The 18,085-nt window shown below is 37.9% G+C and overlaps 1 protein-coding gene across 1 annotated transcript; it reads right to left on the reverse strand.

Moving 5' to 3' along the window:
• Nucleotides 1-6,482: 6,482 nt before the first annotated feature.
• On the reverse strand, nt 6,483-7,906 carry LOC147624095 (CBS domain-containing protein CBSX5-like). Its single transcript, XM_086820959.1, has 2 exons — nt 7,434-7,906; nt 6,483-7,323 (listed from the first exon to the last, which is right to left on the reverse strand). The coding sequence occupies exons 1-2, from the start codon at nt 7,808-7,810 to the stop codon at nt 6,501-6,503; spliced, it is 1,200 nt and encodes a 399-aa protein (XP_086677085.1). The 5' UTR covers nt 7,811-7,906; the 3' UTR covers nt 6,483-6,500.
• Nucleotides 7,907-18,085: the final 10,179 nt, after the last annotated feature.

The following is an 18,085-nucleotide window of genomic DNA, read 5'->3' on the forward strand; positions in this document are numbered from 1 at the left end:
TGAAAATGGATGTGAATGTTTATGTGAAGAATGGATGTGGATGTGTATGTGATGAAAATGGATGTGAATGTGTATGTGAAGAATGGATGTGGATGTGTATGTGATGACAATGGATGTGAATGTGTATGTGAAGAAGATGTGGATGTGTATGTGAAGAATGGATGTGGATGTATGTGAAAGAATGGAAGTGAATATGTATGTGAAGAATGGGTGGATGTGTATGTGAAAGAATGTGATGTGATGTGACATGAATATGTGTGGATGTGAAGTGATAGATATGAATGTATGGATAGATGTGAGTGAATGAGATGTGATGTGAATTGAGATGTGAATGAATGAGATGTGATGTCATCTCATGTGAATCGGGATGTGAATGAATGATATGGGATGTGAATGGATGAGATGTGAATGAATGTGATGTGATGAGATGTGGATGGGTAGATGCGAGTGGATAAGATCTGATGAGGATAAATGAGGAAAGATATGATGAGATGAAAATGATGTGATTGGATGAGAATGAGAATACATATGAAATTGATGTGGATTAAATAATGTGGATTGATGTGGAACAATGTGGAAAGACGAGAGTTCGCTATAGAAACTATATTTATGACCTGTTTTTAAATGACTGTTTTATGTCAAGAATGCTGGGGAAGCATTTTGATCGTCTTGTGAATGAGGTCGTGGAGACCTAACTGATAAAGTTGCAACAGCTAACGGAGAGTCAATGGAGGACGTCTCGAAACGTCGGCTGAGGTCTTGACCAGCCTCGATTCGATTTAAATGGTGAGCTTCTGGTACAATGGATGAGGGACCAAGGAAGCAGCCTATGAGTGAAACGCTAGGTGACTTGCAAAGGATCCTAGAGGGCACTGACCATACGGTGCTCGGGCTCTGGGTCACCAAAGATATCCACAGATGCGTCGGGGAAGATAAATTGGATCGAGTAAGAGTTGTTTTCTGAGTTCGGGCATGGATCTGGTTGATTGACCTTACTGGTCCTCAACGAATGAGTCCATGGCTCTTTTATATGGATCTGTTGGTTGATTGACCTTGCTGGTCTATACCCGGGACAAAACCTAACCAAACTCTTAAATGGATCCCATCACTACAGTGGTTGGACACTTGGCTAACCCACGGGACTGGATGGGATTAGGCTGGACTGATGGATCCCTAAAAAGAGACTCAATTCTGTTATGGTATGATAGATGAAGTAAATCCTGGATAAAAATTGTTCTATGAAAAAGAATCAATGGTTGTGCCTCTCAATGAGGAAAAAAGCGTTGGTCTCTATGATCCAAGTGCAAGTCTTTTCCTTGATCTAACTATGGGACTTATGGATTCGGTCAGATCAGTTCAGTTAGTTAAGGCTCTTGACTACGTTATAGTAAAAATATCCTAGTGAAATCGCCTATGCTTTTCAGGCGAGGGAAGTCTTTCTGGGTTCGGTTTTTGGAAGAACCAAGGGATTAGTCTCTTGTCCGAATATACGTGGGCGAGGCCCCGAGTGAGGGACCCTGCCCTGCGCAAGAAGTGCTACTTCTGCTACTAGCACCCCTGAATTCATTGCATGGTGGAGACAGAGATCTTTCAGCTAGTATCAGATCGAATTGGCTAAAGTGGATCAACCGAGAAGCCAAAAATGTCAAAAATTTATGAAGTAACAGTAAAAAGTTGAGAATGTGTGATGAAATTCATACAAATTGATATTCAGACTGAAATTCATAAATTAATAATTGGATCTTCAGATGGAAGTACCGCAATTGCATGGAATCTCTGACTTGCTTGAGGCCTAGACATGATGGTATTTACCTTATAATTCCAAGGACCGTGACTACCCGTATATACCGAGGGTATAACTGCAGCTCTTTATTATTGGCAGTATATACGAGTAAATCTAAGACCTTGAAATTATAAGAAAAAATGCTATCCAGATGATTCGAATGTGTTTGATATGATTTTAAAACTCTGGTTGTGAACTGATGAGTTGATTTGGATTCTGATTGAAAAATGATGATTCTTGAATTTTGGTTAAAATGCAATAAGCGGAGCAAAACCACAATGAGGATGAATGGGACGAGTCCATGTGTGATGATGTTCGTAACTGGAATGACGATAATGACTTCAGTAAATCACTATGAGATTAGTGGATTGTGCTGACAGATTGCTACTGTAAACACTTGACCTTGTGGATCAAGTTAAGGGATGACAAATTAAAAATCTGGACCATTATTGTGTTAAAGATATGAATGATATGATTTGAATGAATTGTTATCTGATGATTGAGTTCTATATAAGGGATCATTATCCCAGGATTCTGTTGGGTTCACCAGACTATAAGGAACCCCAAAATCAGTTGGATCTTAAGGGAAAGAGTTGTCCTCTAGTTTGCGAGATGAGGACATCTCACGTTTTTTAAGTGGGGTAGGATGTAAGATTCCTTTCTCCACTTTTTGAGGTGTGTAGGTGCAAGGTCTGATCTTATAATTATTCCCCTCTCTAAAATAAAAGAAAGATCCTGTTTTACCCTAGGGGTTTTGGCTTGGAGAGAGAAAATATCTAGAGGGAGGTAATTCAAAATTGAGATATTTTGGATATAAAAATCCTCCTAGTGTCTAAAATGGTTTCCCCTAAAACAGAAATTCAAAAAGAACTTTCCAATGTGCAATTGGAATTAATTGAAAATAGGTATAAAGGACCTTAGCCTAAGGGTCCAGATTTTTAGAAATTTTTGGATTATGGTCCAATTAAGGTTCCTATGGGCTAATAAGATTAATCCAAATGTAGGGAGGAGATAAATTGAAGAATAAAAGAAAAACCCCCCAAAAATGAGTAAATGCTCACATAAGATGAAGAGTGGACTAAGGACCATATGCATAGGCCTTATGTATAGGTCACATGCATACACCGTATACATAGGCCGTATGCATAAGCCGTATGCATATGGCATATGGCCTATGCATATGACCTATGCATAGGTCGTATGCATACATAACGGCCTATGTATATGGCATATGGCCTATGCATACGGCATACGGCCTATGCATAGGCCTTATGCATACAACCGAATGCAAAAGGCCTATGCATAAGCTGTATGCATAAGACCTATGCATATGGCTCTTGACCTAAACCTAATCCCTGGCACCCAAGGGTGCAAAAACACAAATAGAAGAAGCATAAACAAAGAGGGCTTACCTTTTCTAACCGAATCCGTATGACTCATATGTGTAGCCTATGACCTTGGAGGTCGTTCGCTTGAATAGACCTACAAAAGATTATCATAATAAATCAAAACATTAGTTCATTATGGATAATAGGGCTTGTACACATAAGCCCTATGTATAAGGCTATTGCATAAAGAGGGCTATTGCATAAGAGGGCTATGCGCATAAGGCCTATGCAACGGCCAATACATAAGGTTATGCATAAGCCCTATTTCATAAGTCTATGCATAAGCCCTATTGCATAAGAGGGCTATGCATAGCCTAGCCCTTATGCATAGTCCTATGCATAGCCCTATGCATAAGTCCTATGCATAAAGAGGGCTATGAATTTCCTAGCCCTTATGCATAGTCCTATGTATAAAGAGGGCTATGCATACCCTAGTCCTTATGCATAGTCCTTATGCATAGTCCTTATGCATAGCCTAGTCCTTATGCATAGTCCTATATTATTGACCTAACCATAATCCCCGGCACCCAAGGGTGCAAAAACACAAAGAAAAGAAGCATAAAGAACAAAGAAAGAGGGCTTACTGTATGAGAGGCTATGCCCAAAACCTTGCTCACTTGAATAATCCTACAAAAAAGAACCATAATAAATAAAAAAGTTAGTCCTCATTAATACATTAGTATGCAAGAAGAAGGAGGCGAGTGTCCTAAACCCTACTCTTAATGCATAAGCAAAAACTGGTTTATGTTAAGCCTAACTCTATGCATAATGCATATAATGCTTAATAGAAAGCTTTGATGGAGAGCTCTCCATCAAAGCTCTATATTAGAGCTCTATGCATTAGGCTAGGGTTAGGGAAAGGGAGAGGAAAGACAAGGGAAGGGAGAAACGGAGAGAGGGGAAGGGAGAGAAGCTCACCTAAACCCTATTTCCAAGCTTTCCATGAAAGCTTGGAAGAAGACATAAAATTATGAAAGAGGGAAGAAAGCAAGAAGAGCTTACCTTAGAGAGGGAGACTTGATTGATTGAAAACCCTTGAGGGATGAGTAGAGATGAGAGGAAAACTCACGCTGTAGGCGTAGCTCTACATGTGCAGCAATAGGGAAGTAGGTAGGTATTGACACCCATCGGCGGCGTGATTTAGGCGGGAGTCACAATTTCGTAGGTCACTTCTAAGCAATGAAATTTCGCTGCTAACTTCGCTGGGCAATGGATTTTCATTGCTATGCAGCGAAAAAACATTGTTGTGGTTGCTGTCTAGCACAGTGAAAACCTGGGTAAATTTCTATTTGCAGTACTAAATGTTGTTGTGTGTTTTGTATGAACCCTAAATCAGTTTTGACTAGGTTAAAGATGTCTGACGGTGATCATCAAGGGCCAGAAGTTGTATCCGAGGTATGGTTGAGAGAGAAAATTTGATGTGTGTGTGATCGATGCAAGGGCCAGTATATACGACAACGTCATATAACAATTGAGCATGTCCGAATATATAATATTCATGAGGCAGTGGCACGACTAAGTGCAGATGACGACATAGAGGAGAACCAATAGCAGCAAAAATAACAGCGTAATTTCGTTGTTATCCTCTCTGTTCAGTAACGAAATCATAGTATAGCAATGAAATTTCGCTACTAAAAGCGCTATTCAACAGTGAAATTTCGCTGCTATAAACGCTCTGGGGAGCAGCGAAATTTCGCTGCTTTTGCTGAGCAACGAACGTAATCCTCGACATCCCGACAAAAAAAGTGCAACTGAAATGCCACTAGAAAACACTCATCTTACATTCATTCATTTGATTGGTTCATTGCATATGCATTATGTGTACATCTAGTCTACATCAGCAGCCAACTAGCCTCTCTTTCCCAAAAAGCAAACCAACAGCGCCTTGCAGGCTTGCGTGGCCCTGCTTACTTGCACGATCGTTTTTGTAGGCTTGCACGACCTCGTGGTTGGCTATACGTGGCTAGCCCTCGTGCTTAGCCAAGCTAGGGCAAGCACTTGTCGTAGTTAATTATATTATAATGGCTAAACAACCCCTAATCCACCCAAACAAAGGTACAAATTGGAGATTTAACCCCTAATCTGCCAAAAAAAAATGGTTTCTAATACCACTGACTGCTGTTTATAGCGATGCTTAAGTGATGGTATAATTGCCTATAAAATGTAGCTGAGTGCTTATCATCAAAAAAGTACTCACTTATAGGGGCACTTCGATCTCGACACCCCACCTCGTTTTATTCATAAAAGTAATGATATAAGCATCATTAAGCCCCCATTTTATTGGGATGTTTATTTGTGTTTGTGTGTGTGTGTGTGACATATATACAAAATATACGTGTGCATGCATGCATGTGTGTGTGAGGTGATAGGCACACACATATATTCTGTATGTATGTCACACACACACACACACACATCCCAACAAAATGGGGGCTTAGTGATGCTTATATCATTGCCACACACACATATATCTAAAGTTTTATGAAATCAATTGTTAAAGCATGTAAGAAAGAATATTTAACTTGATTTTGGCTTAACAAGATAAGATACAAACTCTAAGTATGTCATGAAACTAATGTGTTCTATGAAACAAATGGATGATATGTTTATCATAAGTAGTTTTTAGATCCAAAAGAATAGTTATGTTATTTCATAGAAGAAAAGTATTGTTTTCTGTTTCAAACTTTCCCTCAATAAATAGGGAAGAAAGTTAAAAACTAGTTTTATAATAATATATATATACATATATATATATATATATTTGAATGAAGAGTACAAGACTATAACTTCTACAATAAATGGTGTGCATCCTTGATACATATGAATGTTACATCTAGAATAAATGGTTGAAAAAAGAAGAGTAAAAGATTGTAACTTCTACAATAAATGGTGTGCATCCTTGATACATACGAATGTTACATGTACTTAGAGATCCAAAAGGAGGAGGAGGAGGAAATGGCCATGCGGAAGCCAAATTTGTGGGCCAACAATCAACTTGGCCGACGAACGTCCGGTGAGTCTGAGGAGGAAGGTGGTGGGGTTATGTGGCATTCTATTTCCGCCCTGACCTCAAAATACATTGAGCCCAAAACTTCAAATTTTTGTTTTTTCTTTCGGTGATTTATTTTCTACACTTCTGGAAGAGTACAGCCTTCGCGTGTATAGGAGTTTCAAATTGGAGTTTAGAACATCTGTGACATCTCAAATGGAGCTTCAATTCCTAAGCGATCCATCATCTAGATTCTATGAGACAAATCCGAATGAAGTAGTTACAATTAGCCCCAGGAGGTGGCAATTATAAGTTGCGTGAAGCTTCAAAGCTGTAAGTGTCAAGCTGTTTGCGAGAGGTGGTAACACAGGAGAACCAGGATCTGGCAAAGGTTTACGATGCCGACGAGGCTGTCGTCTTCTTCATGAGTCACCCACACATGCTGCTGGCGATGGGCGAGGGCTTGCATAATCACGGCGATGAGAGAGCTGCGAGGGCGGCAGCACAACAACGGAGCCGCACAACCATCATCATGGCTTATATTCGACGCCCACCTCCCGGTGGTGGTGGGCGTCAAGAGGTCATGGGGACCTCGGGGACTCTCAACATCCTCGATGCTCCACACCATATCGTTATCATCATCGGATGATGAGGAATACTCCGGCGTAAGTAGAATCCTCGCCGGGTCCGCAGCTCTTGCGTCCGCCTTCTTACACGTGTGGTGATGCAAGGAGAAGGGAGAAATTTCTCCTACCAACTTGCCTTTCCCTCCGACGTTCGGATCCACAACAGCGGCCGCCACCATTTCCCCACACGTGATTGCCTGCCGGACTCCGCTCACTGTGCTAAAGACGGTCTGCTCGTCCGCCCGCACCGTGTAAACGCCCGTGGAGATGAGTCCCAGCTCCTGGATGCTCATGGTGGGCAGTGGCCACCAGTGGCTCACGTACCCCACCAGGAACCGCAACACGTCCTCCTGAGACAGCCAGCAATACGCCCGACCGTCATCGTGCATCTTCCATACCAAATCAGGGGAGCTCAACAGCCCGCTAGAATATTCATGTTGGGGCGTTAGCTGCAATCCATGGTTGGTTGCAGGACCCTGGATGGGAACCACGAGCATCTGCGCACCTCCGGCGATAGCACGCAACGCCTCCAGCAAGCTGTAGCACAAGAAGAAAAAGGTTTGGTTATCAGAGGAAACCATCATTAGGAGTCCACATTAGCAAAGGCGGCGCCCAATGCATTATCGTGTCGAGAGGAGATGACTTACTTGGCTCGGGTCTCCACATGCTGGATTGTCCGCTTGTGTGGAAGCACCAGCACAGACAGAGGCACCTCCAGCGCCTCGTATGGGTTGCCTTGGCTTTCAGCTGCGGCCAAGTATGACTCGATTCTCTGTTTCGAAATTCGGCCAACGCAGTGGCACCCATCCGTCTGATGTTGAAAAGACCTCGTTATATCTGCATTGCCGCAGTCGCAATCCCAAATGCTGATATCGGCCCACTGATGTTGTGGAGCTCCTGTCGCTTGGAGCTTCTTGAGCACTAGCAGGGCTTCTCTGACTGAGCAAGAGGAGGAGATGCAGTTGAGGATAGGCTTGCCGATAGTCAGCTCAGAAACTTCATGAGACACAAGATTAACTGCCATGCAAACAAACTCAGTAGCTACTGCGCTAATTTGGATAGGATTAGAGATGAAGCACTGTGTTTCTGGAGGCGAGGAGAGTGAATTCGTGGGCCGGGATGAAGGTCTCACACATGGCCCAACTGGCAACATTAATGTTATAAGAACTCACGTTCGGACTTTTCTTCGCAAGGTCCCCGTGCTAATTGACACGGTCAACTCGTTGTTCAACACAATGATAGCGCAACTTACCGCTGGCTATACTGGGGTAAACAAACCTTTGAAATTTTGCTTTCCCTAAAACCGGTAGATGTGCAGGTAGAAAAACTGGCTAAGGTTATGAGTTCTATATTATTTTGAAGGATTGGGAAAAACGTTATTTTTAAATCAATGCAAAAGCCATAAGGCTCCTTTTCTACTTATTCTATTAATCATGTCAACATCTGCATGTGTGGAGACTCTACGAAGAAAATGCGTGTGTGGAGAGTGGAGACTCTACTAAGAAAATGCGTGTGTGGAGACTGTATGAAGAAAATGCATGTTATGCAGGTTGATAAATTGTAATGTAAAAGGGCCCATGGTTTCTTGAACTTTTTGTAAAGCCTTCCAGTGTTTATATAATAATGTAATTAACTTTCTCCCCAAATGTGTGGAGATTGTGGAGTGAAGCATCTCTTTAAAGATTGTCCAATGTGGGCATCTACTAGAGTTTTCCACAACACTGAATTTACTAATGCCAAGTATAGGTGCAAAAAAAAGTTGAGACTAATCTCAAGGAGAAACCTTAAGTCATGTCATATGCACTTAACAATGAAAGCCACACTCTCACACAAAAAGATGAAAATGATAGGCACACGATTTCATGGGGAGATCTCAAGGAGAAACCTTAGGTCACCTCATTCACTTAATAGTGAAACCCACACTCTCACACGAAAAGATGAAAATGATAGACTTTGAACACAGTTGGGGGGACTTGGGGACCCATAGGCTCTACCATTATACTTATATGGACCATAGTGCCCCATTAAGTAAAAATATACACATTTAAGTTTTTAAACTATTGGGGACCCATAGGCTCTACCATTATACTTACTAGTTGGGAACCCATGCTTCGCATGTCTTTTGAGGCTTCCAAAATCATATTCTACCCAAACCTCCTCAAACCTCTTCCTCCCCTTCCCGAATCTCCAAATTCTTACCACATGGCAGCTTTATGAAACTCTTCGTTAAGATAATACAGAGATGGACCATAGTGCCTCGTTAGGTAAAAATATACACATTTAAGTTTTTAAACTAATAGACGTGCTATTTATAGAAGCAAGCATGCACCTTATTTAGAAGGCTAATAGATATGCTATTTTTCAGCATTTACTAGACTACCCAACTTAAGCTTCTCATTGCCAAGATGAATCTAGGATTTGTGGATGCTATAAGAGAGAGAGAGAGAGAGAGAGAGAGAGCACGACCACTACCATGAGCTACATCTTGAAGGAGTTTTACATTAAACATTAAGATAAAATGAACGATCTCAGCACAGCTTATCACCTTGAGAATGATGGTCAAAGTGAAAGGATAAACCAAGTAATCAAAGATATACTTCGGTCATGCTATGGCAGGGAACCCAAGAAGTGACTGAGCTATCTGCACCTAGTCGAGTTTGCCTACAATGCTTCTTATCACCGAAGTATCGGGATGAGCCCTTTTAAAGCTCTGTATGGACAAGATTGCTTAACTCCATTAACTTGGTCCGACCCATTGATTAGGGTCGAGATGTCCAGACAGATGCAACATGGAGCAGCAGATGCAGTCAATTCGTAAAGATATTAAAGCTACCCAGGATCGACAGAAGCAGTATGCAGATAAGAAGAGGACAGATAGAGAATTCAACAAAGCAGATATGGTCTTCATTCGAGTACGGCCCAAAAGAAGTTCTTTATCTCTTGGAAAGTACAAGAAGTTATCCCCCCCAGATATTGTGGACCATATCTGATTACAAAGAAAGTAGGTGACTTAGCCTACGAGCTTCTTCTGCCTCCTCATCTCAAAGTTCATAATGTATTTCATGTAAGCCTTCTAAAGAAATATGTGCTAAGCCCAAATCATGTGCTTGATGATGAAATCCTAACCTCTTCAACCCAAGGGCAGATGGAACTCCAACCTGAAGAAATTCTTGATGTTCGAGAAAAGATTCTCAGAAACAGAATTCTCAGAGAATTATTGGTAAAATGGAAGTTCTATCCTTTTGAAGATGCCACCTGAGAGAATGAAGCTGATCTGTTGCGGGATTACCCCCAGTTTGCAAGATGAGGGCATCTCGCGTTTTTCAAGTGGGAGAGAATGTAAGATTCCTCCCCAGCCTCTCAAGATGTCTAGCATCTTCCCCTGTAATCAAATCCCTCTTCAGAAATATAAAAGATCTTATTTCTACGAGTTTTGGCCTAGAGAGAGAAAATGTTCTAGAGAGAGAATATTTAGTTTTTAAATATTTTTGGATACAAAAATACCTCATCTTAGTTCAAAAAGATTTTCAGAAGGTGCATTAGAAATTAAGTATAATTTGTTCAAGAGGCATTATCCTGGGGGTTAAGATTTTTTCAAAAATTTAAATTAACGTTCCTATGGACCAATAAGATTCATCCAAATGTAGGGAGGAGATAAATAGAAGAATAAAAGAAAAATCCCTCAAAAATGAGTAAATACTCACATAAGATGAAGAGTTGACTAAGGACAAGGTTAATAGTTGAAAAAGAGAGATTTTTAGATGAAATGATGCATTTTTGACACCTCAGTATGGGGGAGTTCCCCTCATGAAGGAGGCGCCTGTTTCACATGTGTGAGAGAGTTTTCAACTCCCAAATAATGAGATATTTTTATCTCTCCTCTCTCCTGTTTCAACTAGATCCAAAAAGTGGACTAAACTAACCCAAAAATGGTCAAAAATTGACCAAACTAATCTAGAAAATTCTAGAATCAGCTGGCTTGGTTAGAAGCTCACTTTTTCCTATAAATAGAAGCCTTCCCCTTTGTTGAAACTCAATAGTGTTTTGCACTGTTACCCTGCCTCTCCCAAGTGCCAAAAACTGTGAATTTTACTCATAATTCATTAGTTTTTGACCTTCCCTCTTCTAAAACATTGGTGGCCACTCTTGTTTCAAACAAGAGTAGAACCCTCAGACCATCAAGCCAAAGGAAAGCTCTCAAATTATCCATCTAAGTTGGAGATTCTTCTCTTTTCTATTTCTTTTATGGTTTTTTATGATTTCTGTCTTCTCTAAAATGAAGATATTTGATTATTGGATAAAATCAAGTTTTTCATAATGTTTCTCTTAAATAAGTAGAAAATGTTTACATTAGAATGAATTAAATACTCTTTTGGTAAACTTCTTATTAATTTTACTAGGTTAAAATTTGAAAAATGGTCAGCCATACAAAGGAGGTTATGGAGAAATTTTTTAAAAATTTGTGAAATAAATTTCATCTTTTATTAATCAAAAAGAGTAATCCCCATCGTTAGAGTATTCTAAAAGCGTCATTTTCATTCATGCACAAAAAGATGCATATTGATTAATTTTTATAAAAGAATGATTTTCAATAGAATTAAATTCTATGTATAGAAAGATACATATTGATAATTTTTCTTATAAAAGTGTTACTTTCTTCATTATGGATTTTTATGCATAAAATAATGCATAAAAGTATAATTTTTATTAAAAAAGAGCTACTTTCATCATATTGATTTTTATGCATAAAAATATGCATAAAAGAATATTTTTTTATTTATAAAAGTGTGACTTTTATCATTATTGATTTTTATGCATAAAAGTATATTTTTATCATTATTGATTTCTATGCATAAAAGTAGGTATAAAAGATACTTTTTTACATTAAAAGTGTGATTTTCATCATAAATGATTTTTATGCATAAACATATGCATAAAAGATATTTTTTTATATTAAAAGTGTGATTTTCATCATAAATGATTTTTATGCATAAACATATGTATAAAAGATATTTTTTATATTAAAAGTGTGATTTTTTATCATAAATGATTTTTATGCATAAACATATGCATAAAAATATTTTTTATATTGAAAGTGTGATTTTTATGCATAAACATATGCATAAAAGATATTTTTTATATTAAAAGTGTGATTTTCATCATAAATGATTTTCATGCATAAATGGGTGCATAAAAGATATTTTTATTATTAAAAGAGTGATTTTCATCATAAATGATTTGTATGCATAAACATATGCATAAAAGATATTTTTTTATTAAAAGAGTGATTTTCATCATAAATGATTTGTATGCATAAACATATGCATAAAAGATATTTTTTTATATTAAAAGTGTGATTTTCATCATAAATGATTTTTATGCATAAACATATGCATAAAAGATATTTTTTAATATTAAAAGTGTGATTTTTATCATAAATAATTTTTATGCATAAAATATATATTTTTTATATTAAAAGTGTGATTTTCATCATAAATGATTTTTATGCATAAAAGACATTTTTTTATATTAAAAGTATGATTTTCATCATAAATGATTTTTATGCATAAACATATGCATAAAAGATATTTTTTATATTAAAAGTGTGATTTTCATCATAAATGATTTTTATGCATAAATGGGTGCATAAAAGATTTTTTTATTATTAAAAGAGTCATTTTCATCATAAATGATTTGTATGCATAAATATATGCATAAAATAAATTCTTTCATGTTATGAGTGGCTAATGTTCAAACACGAGCCTTGTAATTTACGACTTTGGATTGAGGTCTACATCATGGTACACATGGCCCATTGTCATTATGAATTACAATATTCCTCCATGCATGTCTATTAAGAAGGGTCGTGTGATGCTTGCGCTTCTTGTGCCCGCCTCGCTTGGCAAGCATAAAGTAAATAATATGGATGTATATCTTCAACCCTTTATTAATGAGCTTAATAAATTATGGAGAGGCATAAAGGTACATGATTCTTGACATATTATTTCATGTGGTAATACAATGGTCAAGGATACCTTAATGTGGATAATGCATTATTCTCCATCTCCATGCTACACAAAGTGCTCAGATATGCCACTAACTCAAACAATGCTCTTCATGCTGCATAATTCCCTTAAATAACTCTAATGCATATTAACTATATATTTCCTAAAATGTCTATAAACTATATATTTTCTTAAGTGTCATTTTGGTAGGTCTCACTACCGCAAGTTGTAATGCTGCATGACTAATTTATGGACCATCACTGTATCTAAACAAGCACACACACTTAAGAAAGTGGTGTATGATGGGCATATAATAACTTTGATGCATATTAACTATATGTTTTCTTAAGTCTCATTTTGGTAGGTCTCACCACTATAGGATGTAATGCATGACCAATTTATGGACTATCACCTGTATCCAAATAAATGCATGCACGTAAGAAAGTGGTGTATGATGGGCATCATAGATTTCTTCCTCCCAACTACCTTAATCATGCTACATCAAAGGTTTCCCCTATTGTGACAAGATGTGCTAATTGGCAAGAGGTGTGAGAAAGTGCATCCTTCCTCCAAGCTAATGGAGGGAATGTGGAGAGATGGAGATTGGAATGAGAGATGGAGAGTGACTCCTATCATACAACCCTCATGAATCAAGAGGTACTCGATCTTCTATCGACTACCATCATATTGCAAAAAGTTAAAAATAAATCATCTTTTGGATCCAATGCACATTTTTAAGAATGTGACATCAATGATTTAGGACCATATAATTGGTAAAAATGGCACAAAGGCAATTAAAGATGACCTAAATACTATTGGACGCATGGAAAGCACATGATGGCTAAAGGTTGTCAATGACAAGGTGATTTTGAAGTGCCATGAAGGTTTTCAAAGCAAGAGGAAAAGAATGTCAAGAATCAAATAAGCTCTTCTTCTACACCAAACCAGTGTAATGCACCCAAGGGTGCATTTACAAGCCCAAAGAAGACGGGTACTCTCACGATCGGTATGCAATCAACTGTATGGTCTTAAATCACATGATTGGCACAAGATGATGTGAGTACATAGGTAATTATATTTGTTATATGTAGCACTTTCACATTGATGTTGTAGATTATTAATTCTCTTCTATCAGTTTTCATAATTTGAATACAATTTATACTTCTAATATCAATTGGTGGGTGTGGAGATGAGGGAGTTCGAAATGCCATCTACAAAATAGGTGGAGTGGCAAGGTGATATCTAGTTAATGCTATAGATTGACACTCTTACAATATATAGCTTTACAGTTTTCTATTTCTTTTTTATTTTATCACGTGTGTATGTAATTTTGATAGATCGACCACTTATAGTGGGGGGAAGTCTGGGCCACATGATTGTTAGTTTTTAATCGTTTTTTTCATTATGGTCATTTATGGGAAGAATATTATTTGATTTTTTGTTAATGAGAATATTGTACAATTTTTTCCTATCAAAATTAGGAACATGCATTCGTACTTATGGCCTTATGCATTGCCATTATCTCTGGTGATATGAATGATTCCCCACATGAGTAATGCACTTCATAACATGGCAATTATCTAGGAAGGTCGGGTCATGCACTTTGACCTTGCACACAAAGCCGAATACACCTTCACCCAATCTGGTAGTAGCTGGCAAGAACTCTAGGCACAAACTGTCCAGCAATCGTAGAGCTAGTGCATTGGCTATGGCAATGACCTCTATTTTGGCAATTTTTGTAGGACGATCAAGCTCTTCCTCTTCTTCAACTATGGCTTTCACTTTGCATTTTCCTTTGTAGCTATTGTATAAATTTGTGATTAATGCCAATCGGGTAGAAAAACCCTCAACACTTGTCTTCTCCGTGGGCATATGCTTTGCATGCATACACTCTATGCGAACCTTGCCTAATATTAGCAAGTCAATTTGGTTTTCAAATATTACCTAGGTCTCGCAAAAAGCTATGAACGCCTTCCTGCTAACTTCATCTATCATGTTGTCAAAAGCTTATTCCTCTTTGGATCAAAACATGATCTGAGCTCATCTACCTAGGTCTCGCAAAGAGCTATGAACGCCTTCCTGCTAACTTCATCTATCATGTTGTCAAAAGCTTATTCCTCTTTGGATCAAAACATGATCTGAGCTCATTTTCAAGAATGTTTATTAAATACATCCAAACAGTCTCTGAAAGAGATCATATTTAGAGTACTTTTACATATTTAGAGTCCATGCATACGAAAAAATGTGGAAAAGCAATGCTCTAAAGATGGCGCGTTTGCAGCTATACAAATGTTTTTGCCTATTCAACCTGTGCTAGCTTGTAGACTAGATGGCTTCCAGTTCTTTTAACTGGTTATATGACCATATTCTGAGTTCTTATCACCAGAGAGTTATGGCCAAAATAATTTGCTGCTTCTGTCAGGGTCTCTACATAGGGAAAACTGTAAGAAGAGCAGCAAGTAGCATCAAGGTAATCCTAGAGCTTGAGATGTATATATCCCTTCATTCTTATCTAATCTCTTAGAAGAGAAGGTTAGATTACTATGGTCTTTCAGAGGAAGAGACCAAAAACGCCATAGCTTTTCTTTTAAAGAAAGAATAGTATGCCATAGCCCTGCAAGAGAAGGCTATTTTGCCATAGACCTTCGAAGAAAGAGAGAAAAGTCACAGTACGAGTAAGAGGAGATAAATCTTGGGGATGATCGGATGATTTCAATTCGTAAGAGGAGATATTAGAAGACTCTCTATTCTCATATATCAAGTTCTGAAACTCTTATTAATGAGCAAAGACAACGATAAACAACAAATTTCTATAAGGTATATTTTTTTTTCCAATTATATATCATTCTTAGGGATTGAGGTATGGCCCCGACTTCTCTATTAATTGTTAATAGTAGTGATCTATTTGATTGATTTACTAGTTAAAGTTTGTATTCTTTTAAACAATAGCATATGCCTTAATAAAGAATGTCTTATCACAATCTCAAGTTGAAATGCTAAAATCTTTGTGAAAATGTTTGTTTTCTTAAGAAGGTAACATGGATTCTAGTCCTATAGTTTAGTTGAGTAAATGGATTGTTATCTTGGTTAAATTAAGGTATAGGTACAACTCTCCCTACTGCCCAAACATTGCCCCGTTCTTGTGCTTGTATAGCCGGACGGCGGAGATGTTAGTAAGGCCCAGAGTTGGCCAATAGTATCCCTCATACCATTGGAGAATCCTAGGAACTAAGTAACTGTTTATCATATAAGGACGAATCAATCATCTCTACTGGCCATAGAAGTGATTTGAATATCCTCACATGTTGAGACAGTCGTCCTATGAAATTGTGCTTGTATCTTGGGGGTGCACACGCAAGATATTTGTATAATAAATTTGAGAAATAAGATTGGGGAGGAAACCTTTTGAGAAAAAACATAGGGTGATCAAATTAAGAAACTAGTGAGAGACTAAATGACTAGAAGGATAGATCGAAACTTTGTTTAGAGAAATTTTCAAGATATATCTCATCAACTTGCATATTATAAATTATTAAGATTATAACTCCATTAAGGTTTAAATAGTTGACATGTGAATGCCATCCATTGGATGCTTTACACTAAGATGATCATCCAAGATCTTGAACCCATCTCAGACAAACTTTGGATGTGTAATTTCCAGAGGATCATGATATTAGATGTGTTAATCCCAAGATACTAGATGTGTAATTTTCAAAAAACTAATAATCTCAGACGTGTTAATCCTGATAATCTTTAGATGTGTCAATCCCAAGGTACCAGATGTGTAATTCTAAAAAAAATGAAGATCTCAGATGTATTAATCCTGATTGCCTTCAAATGTGGTGCTATGATAAGTATTTGATAGTTTTGAACTTTTAATGGATATAATGAAAGAAGCAAGTTCACCCTTGCTCGTGTCTAAAAATCGTAAGAAATGCCAAATTAGTTGGAAGCACTGTTGTCAATCTAACCACTAGAACCGGAATCAGTTATGGAATGCCATGAAATTACACCTTCGAGAAAGGTTTTGTCCTCCAGGATTTTGAGAGGATAAAATGATTGAATTTTTGGAGCTATCTCCTTCCTTAAAGATCCTTTCAAACCTCCTTGTGTCAGCATAATGCTTTTGCCAATCTTGAGCAGCTTTAATATCTTTTTGGATCGCCTTGGTCTGTTCCTCCATCTCTTCGAGCATTTTTCTGGATGCCTCAACTCTTATGGTTGGATCAGAGAAATTTAGAGGAGATAAACATTCTTGCCCCACAGAGTGCTTTGAATGGTGACATTCCTATGCTTTGATGATAAAATGTATTATAAGCGAATTCTACCAAAGGAAGATATTGAATCCATCTTCTTGATTCCCGTCCACAATATGTCATGAGAATGTCTTCAATTACTGATTTTACTTTCTCAGTCTTGCCATCGGTCTCTAGATAATACGCTGTGCTAAAGCAAAGCTGAGTTCCCAAGGCTTGAAATAAGAACTGCCAGAACTTTGAAGTGAAATCAGAATCCCGATCACTGACTATCCTCTTTGGAAGAATTTGTCAAATAACCGAGCAACATCAGAAGCTTTGCAGGTTTTCTTTGCTGGTATAAGATGGGCTACTTTAGTAGTAAGAAAGTCCACCCACCACTAATATGGAATCATATCCTCCTTGTACAGTGGGGAGACTTGTGACAAAATCCATCCTTATGTATTCCCATTTCATTTGGGGGATATCCAAGGGTTGAAGCTTCCCAAGCATCTTGACTCTTTCAGCTTTGATCCTTTGACATGAGAGACTGCTTCAAGTACCAAAGGACATCATTTTTCAAGCCTTCCCAATGATAGCTCCTCCTTACAGCATTCAATGTTTTTGCATAGCATGGATGCCCTGAAGCGGGGCTATCATGAGCTTCATGGAGGATTAGCTTCTTTAGAGCTAGATCCTTAGAAATACATAGCCTGTGAATTGAAGTAAAGACACCCATCATGGATAACGTACCCTTTGATTATATTTTTCTCTTTCTTTGAAGTTCCTCCTTCTTCTACTAACTTCACCATCCTCTGGTAATCAGGATCATGAGATGCAACTTCTTTGACCTTGTCCAGTATGGGATTATTTGGCATCAAAATTGCACTCAAGAAGGGTTGAGTGCATCCGCTACTACATTATCTTTCCCATGGCAGAATTTGATGTCAAAGTCATATTCTTGTAGGATTTCAATCCATCTTCTCTGCCTCATGTTGAGGTGAGGCTGGGTGAAGATCCACTTCAAACTCTTGTGGTCACAGTACAAGCTGGAATTTT

The sequence above is a fragment of the Cibotium barometz genome, chromosome 26, assembly GCF_041138505.1.
Source record: "Cibotium barometz isolate CiBa-2024 chromosome 26, ASM4113850v1, whole genome shotgun sequence".
Taxonomy (NCBI): Eukaryota; Viridiplantae; Streptophyta; class Polypodiopsida; order Cyatheales; family Cibotiaceae; genus Cibotium; species Cibotium barometz.

What these genes read in the sequence shown, in the direction of transcription:
- LOC147624095 (XM_086820959.1), bottom strand. Translation starts at nt 7,810, where the DNA reads ATGGCAGTTAATCTTGTGTCTCATGAAGTTTCTGAGCTGACTATCGGC. An exon ending in CATGTGGAGACCCGAGCCAA is followed by an intron (nt 7,324 to 7,433) that starts GTAAGTCATCTC and finishes CTTGTGCTACAG; the next exon opens with CTTGCTGGAGGCGTTGCGTG.